General features: G+C 42.7%; 1 protein-coding gene across 4 annotated transcripts in view; it reads left to right on the top strand.

Moving 5' to 3' along the window:
• The window catches only part of LOC147886011 (uncharacterized), a 112,176-nt gene that overhangs the window by 44,186 nt on the left and 55,263 nt on the right, over positions 1-12,727 (top strand). For all 4 annotated transcript variants that reach the window (XR_015543438.1, XM_087396531.1, XM_087396533.1 and 1 more), the window contains exon 6: positions 2,478-2,570. Coding sequence is in view for 3 of the 4 variants with exons in the window: in XM_087396531.1 (XP_087252657.1) it covers positions 2,478-2,570 (93 nt within the window). In the remaining variant the exon portion in view is untranslated. The remainder of the gene's footprint in view (positions 1-2,477; positions 2,571-12,727) is intronic.

Raw genomic sequence — 12,727 nt, forward strand, 5'->3', positions numbered from 1 at the left:
CCTTGGCTTTACAAGAACCTCGACGTTCCTACTTTGTCTCGTTTAAAGGAATCACCTCGGTTGCTGATGTTATAGATGATGCTGGTACTGTGCTCCCCTTTTCTCTAGCAGCCACTAGATATGGATTGGGCTCTCATTATCGTCCTTTGTGGTGACAAATTACTTCTATGCTTTCGCCTTTTGTTCCGATTCCTCCTTTGGAACTCGAGGACGGCTGGAAGATTGGACTTTGACTTCTCAAAGGTCCTCTTCTCGTCCTTTGAGGCTATCTCAGATTACTGTACCTGCATTGTATAAAATCCCTTTGCCTCAACCTTGGGTTTCAGAGAGAGGTGATTCTGTTTGGCGAATGCATCGCCCAGCCAAGTGGTGGAGGAAAAGATTACAGCAACTTTGGGCCTATAAAGTACGGCTTCGGTAACAGGTTTTCTTTTGGCGAGTTCTTTTGGCAGTTTTCTTATCTGGACAGCTATTAGCTCATCGACACATTGCTCCTGCACTTTGCCACAGATGTTCTGCTTCTTCGGAGACTGTGCCTTACTTGTTTTCGCATTGTCCATGCTCTTGTGAGTTTTTTTATCTGCTTCGATAGCACCTGCGAGCGAGATTTCCATCTGTTCCGTTTGGGAAGTTCTTCTAGCTATTTGGGTTTCATCCATCCAGACCGGAGTTTCATCTTTTCTTTGTTTGGGTTCGCTACTGGGCACTATGAACTTTATGGACATATAGGAATTGTAAAGTCTTTGGTAATCCTACTTTCTCTCTGTTTGGCTTTTTTAGGCGTTCTCTGCAGCAATCCTTCTTTGATTGCTCGTGCTCTCGTGAGTTTTTTTATCTGCTTCGATAGCACCTACGAGCGAGATTTCCATCTGTTCCGTTTGGGAATTTCTTCTGGCTATTTGGGTTTCATCCATCCAAACCGGAGTTTCATCTTTTCTTTGTTTGGGTTCGCTACTGGGCACTATGAACTTTATGGACATATAGGAATTGTAAAGTCTTTGGTAATCCTACTTTCTCTCTGTTTGGCTTTTTTAGGCGTTCTTTGCAGCAATCTTTCTTTGATTGCTTTCAGACCCGTTGCATAGATCATGAGGCCTTTTTGGCATACACTAAAATTTTCAGTTGATGTAATTGTAGCACCTTGTTTTGAGGTTGCTACTCATATAATATAATCAATCAAAGATTTCAAAAAGAAAAAGTAAGTAATAATGGTTATCCGAGAGAACTAGACATTTGTATCAGGGTGAAGCTTTTGCCCCTTGTTTATTTGAAGTATCATGTTGAGACTGAGTAATGTAGACGAGAATAGCAATGTTAACACCATCTGGGCTCTTTTTCTTTCCCAATAGAACCTTTATAATGCAAGGAAAAAGTTTACATTCCCATGTATAATCAAATGCCAAGGTCTACCTTTCAAAAAGCATTTCCTAAATCTTACTCTAGGGCTGTATTTTTCTCTTAGTATTTCCACATACCAGCTTATGAAGATGGGGTTTCTTGTTCATAGAAAAATGAAGATTTGGCTCAGATTCACTCTTCGCAACAAAAGCAATCGCCTCAATATGCTCAGCATTCTTGATGTACCTTGTGCTTGTAGCTTGTTACAGCCATAGGTTAATTTTCTAAGCTTTCAAACCTTTCCTTCTTGTCCTCTGACCACCAAAGCTTGTGGCTGGTCCAAGCACACCGCCTCCTTCAGGTCATCATTAATATGCAGCTTTGACTTCCATTTGGGAAATTGCTGCCCATCCTGGCTGTCAGTGCCAAAACAATTCGGTGATTGTTATCTTTGCTAATCCTTCAAAGTTATTTCTACTTGTATCTCTTTTCAGGTATGCTCAGGTTTTATTTGTAGTTGCATATACTTATACCCTTTATCCTTCAGCCCCATAAACTGCCTCTCATTTCAGAGAGACGAGCTGCATTTGATTCTGAATCTCGCCTTATCGTTGGGGCTATTTGCTTAATTCTACTGACAATGTGGCTCTAGGCATTCCTATGAATTGATTTTTGTCTATTAGGAAGTGTGCACATGGCATACATCTCAGTATTAGCATTGTATTTTTTGTCTTGCTGTTCTGTCTTCTGTGTTTGTGTCCATATTCCTTCGTGTGTCTGTAGGTATTGAATGTTGTCCTGTTTTCAAACCTTTGCCACCTGGCATCTCATAACTGGTTCTCCCCTGTTCTTATTTTCTTTCCTTTCTTTCATGATTCTTTTGTACGAACCTCCCTTCAAGATATTGTATCTTTGGAGAGTTTTGTATCTCCTATCTCACCCCATCTCCTTCCCTTGGCTTTTCTTTTTCTGTCCATTGTTACCCTCGGTTTTTGCTGTGCATGTAATCTCATGGTCACAGCTGCTAATAGCAGTTCGTATTCTACACGAATTGATAGTGTGTTTCAGTGTTTTGACACCGCTTCAAGTAATTGGAAATTCTGTCACTTGTTGCTAATCCAGGACGCTGTGTGTAGCAGATGACATATCTACAGAGTCAGATATTATTAATGAAAATTCTGAGGAGAAAGGAATGCTCAAGGATCTCAAGGATGATGACACAATAGCTACCGGTGGGTTTGAAGCTAAAAGGGTTCTTTACATGCGGCTCTTAAAAAGACTTTGGTTCTGTTTTTGGTACTTTCTTGCAAAATACCAAGGTTTAATTCATGATGTATAGTCAACTTTGGGTGAATGAACCCTTGCACTTGAAGTTGAACAATGAAATTTTCTAGTAAATGATGTATAGAAGATTGCTCATCTAAATGGAGAGAACTTTCAGGATGTGGAGCTTTAAATTACACAAAAGCAGAGAGTATATTCCAATGACTGGGATTCCACACCATGGGTGGTTGCATGAGACGATAGAACAGTCCGTGGAACAATACTGCTGTACTTGCGTTTGCAACCCCCACTAAACTTCCCACATTAAGGGGAGATTTTAAAATGATTCTAGTATTCACCCTATTTTGGATAAACACCTTACGAATGAATTGACAATCCTTGAGATCTGAGGTTCGAAATGTGGAAGCTCAGGGAGTGAGAGCCATGCACCTTTGATTCACAACCAAAGTCAAGGACATATGGTGAGTTCACATAAAGACGTCCTTCATCACAAGAGATCTTCTTAGAAGGAACTGTACTGCAAAGTCCATGCAGCCACCTTCCATAGTTGCCACGCATTTGGAAAGCAGGTCTTTCCAAATGTGTTTGCCTGCTTGCCCAATGCATTTGGAATTGTGTCCAAATGTTTGGTATTTTTCCCAAACATTTGGAAATTCAATTTTTTTTTTCATGTTTATTGAACATGCATGTACTGTACATTTTCAAAAGATTATGTACATCTGTTGTAAATATGAAACATGCATGGATTTGTGTGAACATCAGATCATACATGTTGATTACAGTCATTGACTATCGACACTAAATGCTAAGTAGTAAGCATGGTCCTGATTTAAGTATGATTCATGCTAATGATTCAACAACGCTTTACTTTACCATGGTTTAAGCAATCATTAAAAAATGTCATGTCAAGAACTTTAATATTTTCACGTAATACGCATTGAAACCATAAATGATAAAACATATGTCATAAAGGCTGATCTGAAATGCTAATATCAGCACTGAGCTGCTGTGGGGAGGTGGGAACCTGTACAGAAGGTCGAGATATATGGAAAGGGGCTTCTGCAATGTCAAAAGTGACATTGAGGCCCCAAATTACATTTTGCCCTCTTTTGATGGGACCTTCCAAAAAGTTTGGTGTTTCCAAATCTCCAAACATTTGATATTTTACCGAATGTGTTTCATTGCAACTATGCTACCTTCATCATTTGCCCAGCTATGATCTTCTTCTAATGAAGATTGAATTCAGTCAACAATCTGGCTTCACATAGTAGTGGAAGAAGGAATAAAGGCAGTATAGGATAAGTCAAGTTATTAGGGCAAGTCTAGACTCTAGATGCAAGGCTGGAAATCAGGATGAGAAGGGGCTCCTGCAAAGTGTGCCATACCAAAATTGTGGCTTAATAGTTTGTATTGAAACATCAAGGACTGCCTTGCTTGTTCTTACTTCGTCCTTCAAGCATGTGCGGATGTAACTGATGTAAAGTTTTGGACTCGGGTTTAGTTTTTGGGAGGAAGCATTTTATCTCAATAGAAACATTTTCAAGGTATAAAAGGAATCTCACTTTGGTAATAACCACATGAGATTGCAATGAGGCAATTAAAAAATGAATTATATGAAAAAACACAACAATGATGACCGATGTATGTGGGTTTCTTCTCCAATATCATGCTGAACGATCAAGTAATGAGGCAACTGACCAGTCAGGATTTTGATGGGATTATTCCTCTCTGGATCACATTTTCGCTATGAGAGCTCTCATCAAGCAAGCCTTGCGTCAAACATAGATTGGTCTCATTAAGGAGGCCTTCTTGCTATGTAGACTTCTGGAAGGATTTTTATCTTGTATCATAGGCTCGCCTCATTGTATGACTTTGGGCTGTTGGCATTGCTATGACTTTGGGCTCGCCTCATTGCATGACTTTGGGCTGTTGGCATTGCTATGAGATATAGTTGGTTATCGCCTTATACAAGAGTCACAAGGAAGACACACACTACGTGGAGATTGTTCGAGGAAATTAGTAGCACAATTGGTGTGAAGCAAGGGAGCCTTTTGTTACGCACCCTCTTTATGCTCTACATTGATAAGTTGGCTTCTTTTTCTGGAGACAGATAGAGGATAGAGATGATATCGGCACAGACTCTAGTCCCCATCTTGCTCTATGTTGATGACGCAGTGTCGATCCAAGACATCTGCATAGAGCTAAGTTCACTTATGGATGGGCATCTCACAAAGATCCCTTTAGGGCCAACACAGACACATGCTTGGTGTGTGTTTTTGTTTTGAGTTTCTTGGAATGATCTCAAGATGTACTTCTCACTCGGTCTCCTGTGGGTACTTTATAAGAACTCGGAGTCTCTTCATGCACTCCTTGGGAGCTGTGTTGTGCCCTCCAGTGAATGTAGACCTGCTGGTCTCTTGTGGGTGGACATTAATAGAATTTCTTTCTCATAGACCTTATTGGCTTTTTGTAAATGTTAATAAATCTCTCTCTCTCTCTCTCTGAAATCCCAGAAAGTTTTTTCAGAAACTACATGGCAACAAACCTCGAGAGGAAAGCACAATGGGAAGACATGATACGATTTGTCAAACGTCTAGAAACGATCAACCACAACTATACTGTCAAAGCAACAGATGAAGAAGACATGGGAAATGGTATGAAAAAGCTAGCTAATGGGAAAGCTCTAGATACACAAGGCCTATTAGTAGAGATGTTAACATGGGGAGGGGTGAAAACAAAGAAAATGCTTACGAGGCTTATTGTCTCTAGAGGAAGGGTTTCCACTAGATTGGCAGATAAGCAGAATTGTACTCATCCATAAAAGCGGAGATAGCAAGATGGCAAAGAATTATCGGACAATCATGGTAAGCAACCTTGGCAAAGTTAATGGCACGATCCTTGAGCAAAAAATCAGCAAATGGTTGGAAGAACAAGGAGTGAGGGTGCCATCCTAGGCAGGGTTCCGGCCCAAGCACTCAACTGTTGATCATCTGGTTGCCATACGGGCTGCAACTGAAGGAGTCAAAGGTAGGAAAGAGGCTGTGTACTGCTATTTCACAGATTTCAAGAAGCCCTCGACAAAATGCCATGAAAGAGGCTATGGGAAAGATTGAAAAAGCGTAAAGTCCCTCAAGAACTCAGAGAAGGCACATACCAACTCTATGAGAAGGTTTTAGCTGAGTTACCACAGCCGCTAGTAGATGGATCATGCTCCAAGGGGAAAGCTGTAATAAGGAGTGACATAGGGGTTAAACAAGGCTGCCCCCTATCACCAACACTATTCGGTCTTTTTATCGATGAATTGGAAGAGTAAATGAGAATACACAGCAAAGAAGGTGTTGCGGGGTACACATTTTTTTAATGCTTATCTATGCAGATGATGTGGTATTCTTTGCAAAGAACAAGGAGAGCCTGCAAGCACATCTGGATGCGCTAAGAGAGTTTTGCAAACACTCTAGAATGCATGTCAATATAGACAAGTCAAAGGTAATGGTCATCGGGACACATAACAAACAAGTTGATCTCACATTTGGAGGGGAGTCTCTAGAAGTAGTCAATTCATATAAATATCTAGGGCTGGATTCCACCACCAACTACAAATGGAATGCATGCGTGGAAAGGAGGATTTTGGGAGGTCTAAAAGCCCTATATAGCTTCCAAAATAAATGCAAGAAGGCGCACCTGTGGCATTGGGAAATAAGAAAGTCACCATGCTTGTGCAGATAGTAAAATCCTTTACGGATGCCCCGCTTGGGCACTTGGGCTGTCTAGGATTCACTAGGAAAGAATAGAAACTTTACATAAATGATTCCTAATAGGGGAGTTAGGGATTAAGGCACAGACAACCTACCCCATCCTGTTGGCCGAAACAGGTATGATACCTCTAGAAGGGGAAGCGTTGTGTCAATTCATGGCTTACCTCAACAAAGTTGAGAAGATGGACACCAACAAGATACCACACAAAGCGATGGAAGATACACTAATCACAGGTTGGTATAGAGAGGGGTTGAAGCGGATGGAATCATGGGGTATAACAACTACTGATATACAAGAAGATGCATGTGAAATAAGAGAGGTTGCGACACAAAAAATGATACAGAAACTATGGTAAAACCCAGGAACAAAAATGCAGTTTTATAAGCAAGAAGTTAACTCAATGGACAGCTATGTAATGCAGAAATATCTCAAAGAAGACATATTAACGTTCAAAAGACATTTAATCTGCAAATCAGAACTAGTTCACATGATCTTGAGGTAGAGAGGGGTAGATGGGCAAGACCCACGGTCCGTAGAGAGGAAAGAATCTGCAAAATCTGCCCCACACGAGAGGTAGAAAACGAGCAGCATGTACTCATGAGATGTAGATCATTTGATGCCTTGGAGGAGGATAAGAGAAGGAACAACAAGGCCCTAAATGTCCTTGTTAAAGGATTAAACAGTGGGTGATAGCCGATGGTGGATGCTAAAGCATTGATACTTTTCCGATTAGCTGTGGATTTCCATTGCAATGTGCTACTTCCCCCTGGATACATCATTATATGTGCAGGAGGTCACCACAAAGGGGCATAGCCCATATGAGACGATACACGAGGATATCATGTAGTTTCTAGACAGGGGGAGATCCTCCTAGGTGACTGCAATGCGCATATTGACAGGTGGGCTTACTAGACTTTGGATTGGATCCCGATTATACCAGAGGTGGACGTAGTAGAGCTTGGGATAGTGAGGCACTTAGAGGATGCATCACATGTGACAGGGTATGGGTGGCATTCACCAGAGATGAGAGCAATGCACAACCTGATCATATATAATGGTCTTCAAAGATGGCCGTCATTAGAGGGCTCACTTTTTTCCCACGTGAAGGTGGTACAAGTACAATGGACTACTTGATGGGTTCCCCAAATTTTGTGTCGTGACGCATGACTTTATAGGCCCCCCCTTCCCCCCCAAACTCGGCGCTGACCATTTCTACCTGGCATTCAGCGTCTCGACTGCTATGCTAGACACATGACATGATCCTTTTGCCCCTATATGTCTAGATACACTTTGATCATGCCCTTGATGCAATCTATGTGAGCCACTTGTTGCATGAGTTACTGACCTCCCTTGGGATGATGCCGACATCGCCCATGCCTTAGAATCTCTTGTAATAGTGGTTTAGGATGCCGTCGCTAGATCAGTCCCCACGACTCGACCCCTAGCTGGGAAGATGCCTCAGAACCCATGGTTCTATATTGAATGCCGAGAGATGAGATCTCACTTGATACATGAACTGGCTTTGGGACACTTGACGACATCCAAGGAACGATGGATCTTATACCATCTTACATGCTGTAAGAGGTGGGCTTTCCTCTTGCACAAGTTGGATGATGTGCTCCGCTCTTTTCGAGAGAGGACTCCACTATTGCATGAGGACTTCTCTCCAAAAGAAGCTAGCTAAAGGGCCAGGCAAACAGGCAGTGATTGATGAGTTTGTGAAGTCATGTAAGGCTTCCCCCCCTATCCTCTCCAGTTAGTCTCTATAGTCAAGGATTTAGTTCATAATGAAATATGAATACCCAAATAGGAGGTCATTGTGGAGTTTGAAGCAAAGGTCAACAAAGTTGATATTCAGCAGGAGATCAAGAAACATGAAGCCAGATGGGATTGCATTAAAAATAAGAATTGGGGGACTCTCGTAAGGATGGTACAAGGAGGAGGACTCATTTAGTGATACCTTAGCAAATGTCAAAGGCTACTCAAAGCAGAACTGCCCGATAACATTGATTGGACGGCTGACGAGGATGACAAGCCTGATGATTCTGGTGATGATGGTGAAGCTAGAACAGTCTCTATCTCTCAGAGTAAAGGTCATGTTGTCCTTACGTTTAATTCACGAGATCTATGACTCAAGATTTTACGACAGTCTTACAAGCTGAAAGGTACTAAACTATGGATAGCCGAGGAACTCATAAGGGCTCAGCTGAAAAATAAAGCAATGGAATTAGTCAAAGTTAAGGCGGCCAGGTAGTACCATGGAGGAATAGCACTCATTAAGGAGTTTAAATCAAAACCAAAAGACTCTCAAACTTAAAATGATGTATGGCGGTGGAAGGCTTCCCCCCCTATGCCCCAGGTAGCCTCTATAGTTAAGGATTTAGTTCATAATGAAATATGAACAGCCAAACAGGAGGTCATTGCGGAGTTTGAAGCAAAGGTCTACAAAGTTGATATTCAGTAGGAGATCAAGAAACATGAAGCCAGACAGGATTGCATTAAAAATCAGAATTGGGGGACTCTCATAAGGGTGGTACAAGGAGGAGGACTCATTTAGTGATACCTTAGCAAATGTTAAAGGCTACTCAAAGCAGAACTGCCCCATAACATTGATTGGACGGCTGACGAGGATGACAAGCCTGATGATTTTGATAATGATGGTGAAGCTAGAACAGTCTCTATCTCCCAGAGTAAAGGTCATGCTGTCCTTACGTTTAACTCACGAGATCTATGACTCAAGATTTTACGACAGTCTTACAAGCTGAAAGGTACTAAACTATGGATAACCGAGGAACTCACAAGGGCTCAGCTGAAAAATAAAGCAATGGAATTAGCCAAAGTTAAGGCGGCCAGGTAGTACCATGGAGGAATAGCACTCATTAAGGAGTTTAAATCAAAACCAAAAGACACTCAGTCTTAAAATGATGTATGGTGGTGGTCAGGAGGAAAACTCGAGCTGAGGAGCTGAGCGGGTGCGCTCCCCCTCCGTCCGCGGACTGCAAACAGGCAGTGATTGGTGAGTTTGTGAAGTCATGTAAGGCTTCCCCCCCTATGCCCCAGTTAGCCTCTATAGTTAAGGATTTAGTTCATAATGAAACATGAACAGCCAAACAGGAGGTCATTGTGGAGTTTGAAGCAAAGGTCTACAAAGTTGATATTCAGCAGGAGATCAAGAAACATGAAGCCAGACGGGATTGCATTAAAAATCAGAATTGGGGGACTCTCATAAGGATGGTACAGGAGGAGGACTCATTTAGTGATACCTTAGCAAATGTCAAAGCAGAACTGCCTGATAACATTGATTGGACAGCTGACAAGGATGACAAGCCTGATGATTCTGATGATGATGGTGAAGCTAGAACAGTCTCTATCTCCCAGAGTAAAGGTCATGCTGTCCTTACGTTTAATTCACGAGATCTATGACTCAAGATTTTACGACAGTCTTACAAGCTGAAAGGTACTAAACTATGGATAACAGAGGAACTCACAAGGGCTCAGCTGAAAAATAAAGCAATGGAATTAGCCAAAGTTAAGGCGGCCAGGTAGTACCATGGAGGAATAGCACTCATTAAGGAGTTTAAATCAAAACCAAAAGACTCTCAGACTTAAAATGATGTATGGCGGTGGTTAGGAGGAAAACTCGAGCTGAGGAGCTGAGCGGGTGCGCTCCCCCTCCGTCCGCGGACCTGCGGCCAGGCTGCCCCGTTGCTTCTTGGCTGTCCCGCTGCCTGCTGCCTCGCTGCTTCTCCGCCCTGCCCCTTCCGCCCTTTTGCTGCCCCCTTCGCAGCCCTTCTGGCCAGCAGCCCCTTCCGCCGTCCCGCTGCTCCTCCGTCCCCGCACTCCGCCCTCCTTCCTCCCTCTCCGGCAGCTGCGCCCCCCTCGCCAGCACAACTCCCCTTCCCCCTCCGCCTCTGCGTCCTCTTCCGCCCTCTTCTCCGCCCCTCCTCCCTCCCCCGCAGGCTCTCTTCCCCCGCCTCCTCTCCGCTCCTCCTTCACTCCCTCCTCTCCTTCTCTTCTCCCTCTTTCTCTCCTTCTCTTTCTTCCTTTTACCTCCCCTTCCACCCTCTCCACCTCTCTCCTCTTCCTCTTCGCCTCGCCTCGCCTCGCCTCGCCTTCGGTTACGGTCATACCAAGCTTGATAAGATGTTATAACCTTAATTGCCTTTGTGGGACATCTGTTCAGAGTGTGATTTGAGCACATGATTGCTTCCATCCAAATTATGTGGCAGCCCTTTTGCCTTAATTATACATCTCCCCATCTCCATGAGTGACCTATTTTTCCGCTCAGCCATTTGATTGTTTTCGAGAGTGTATCCTACTGTGCTCTTATGTCGAATGCCTTTAAAAGATGTCATTGCCTTGGAGAGATAGTGCCTGCTTGATCTAAATGGGTGTCTGTACCTATAGTTAGATTGATTTTCTACCCAAGCAACAAATTGCTTAAACACAGTGAAAACTTAAGATTTCTCCTTTAAAGCAAACACCTAGTTAAATCTCGTGAGTCATTTATAAAGGTGAAAAAATCCAGATGACCTCTAAGAGACGTTGTCTATAGCAGGCCACAAACGTCACTCTGTACGAGCTGTAACTTCCTCATAGCTCTGACTACACCATCCTCTTGAAAATAAGATCTATGCATTTTTCCCAAAAGGCATCCCTCACATATTTCCTTGCGAGGGGCCTCGATACAAGGTAAGGCATCAATCATTGGTAATTTTTGTATTAACATAAGGCTGCCATAATTCACATGTCAAAACTGGCAGGCCATAACTCTGCATTCTGCATGGCAGAGGTAGAGCAACCTAAGCAGAATGTGCTCTCTTTTCTGGCATCAACTTGGGAATAACCCATGATAAAGTTTGCCTGTCAACACCAAGGCATAGTCTCACTTTGTGTTACATGTCATACATCTGTCATCCTCAAAGATGACCCGATAACCTCTTTGAGAGAAAGAAGAGACAAAAAGTAAATTCTTCTTGATCCCAGGCACAACTAAGACATCATGGATGCAAAGATTTGAACCATCCACAATTGTGAGTGAAAGCTCTCTGATGCCTTGAACTGGGTAAGAAGAATTGTTGGTGCACAAGACTTTCTCGCCAATAAGTGCATTGGATAACTTGTCAAACAATGCCATTCGTGAAGTGATGTGGTGGGAGGCACAACTATCAAAATACCTAGTCTCACCCGTCTCATTGATGCTGAAAGTGTGGGACTCATCATAGCTGTAATAAAAAAAAAGGCTCAATCATCTTAATATAGTTGATTGAAGTATCATCTGTCCGTGTGTTATGGAAACAAGTTGTGCATCCCAAATAACTTAATCAATATTCAAGAGTTGCTCACGCAAGTCTTGAATTTGAGTGACATGTTCCTACATGGAGTCCCCTTCATTCATGTGCACCCCGTCAAGCCCCTTGTGCAAAAATGAGACTGTAGCCTCATTGTGAGCTTGATTCATGTTCTCCAAAATATCCCAAGCTGCTTTTGAATGTTGGCAAGACCAAATATGAAGAATTATGAATCTCTTCACATCAAGGGAAATTAGTGAAAATGCTTGGGCATCACGGGTATCTCACCTCCTTTGCTTAGGAGTAATAGTTGCAGGTGATTGCACATGCGCTTGACCAACTAGACCAGCTTGTTGTTGCCCTTGCCCCCTCCCCCCCCGCCCCCCCATGTGCCACCACCGCGACCCCCTCTCCCTATGGAGGAGTACTCGGCGCAAGTTGATCGGGACGGGCTTCATCACCTGTGACATAGTCCCTTGGCAACCAAAAGACTCTGCACCATAAAACTCCAGAGAGGATAGTTGGTGCCATCCAACCTATCCTCTTGGGCCAGCATTTATAAGACATCATTTTGATTCTGTTGTGCCATTAGAAAAAACAAAAAGAGGCAAATAACTCAACTAATTTCACCTGTTGTGAACACATTGCTCAAGCAATAGAAATCACTTCCAAAAGCCAAGACTTGGCTTGAGGATGCACCTCAATTCTATCACAAAATCCCTATGCTGGGATATGTACTCCAATCTCAGAAGTTTGTCTCAAAAATCAGCCAATCCTTGGCTCAGCAAGGCATAAAACAATTGCATAAAACCAACCGAAAATCACCTTTGTCCTGAACCAAAGAGCCAATTGCGAATCCTTTGGTCCTCGGATTTCCTCTCGTCGTGGAACTAAGTTCAAACTTCACAAGAGATAAGGGTAGTGGACTCACAAGGCTACTATTTAAAGAGTTTTAAATTTGACATGATCATAGATATATCATGTTTTAGGATCCTTATATTATTTGGAATCTAGATTCTTGATTCTCTCTTTTTCTTGGTGCCTATTTTGATCCTATC

The sequence above is a fragment of the Dipteris shenzhenensis genome, chromosome 25 (genome assembly GCF_047967505.1).
Source record: "Dipteris shenzhenensis isolate YYH24624 ecotype China chromosome 25, Dip_SZ_1.0, whole genome shotgun sequence".
NCBI classification, from domain to species: Eukaryota; Viridiplantae; Streptophyta; class Polypodiopsida; order Gleicheniales; family Dipteridaceae; genus Dipteris; species Dipteris shenzhenensis.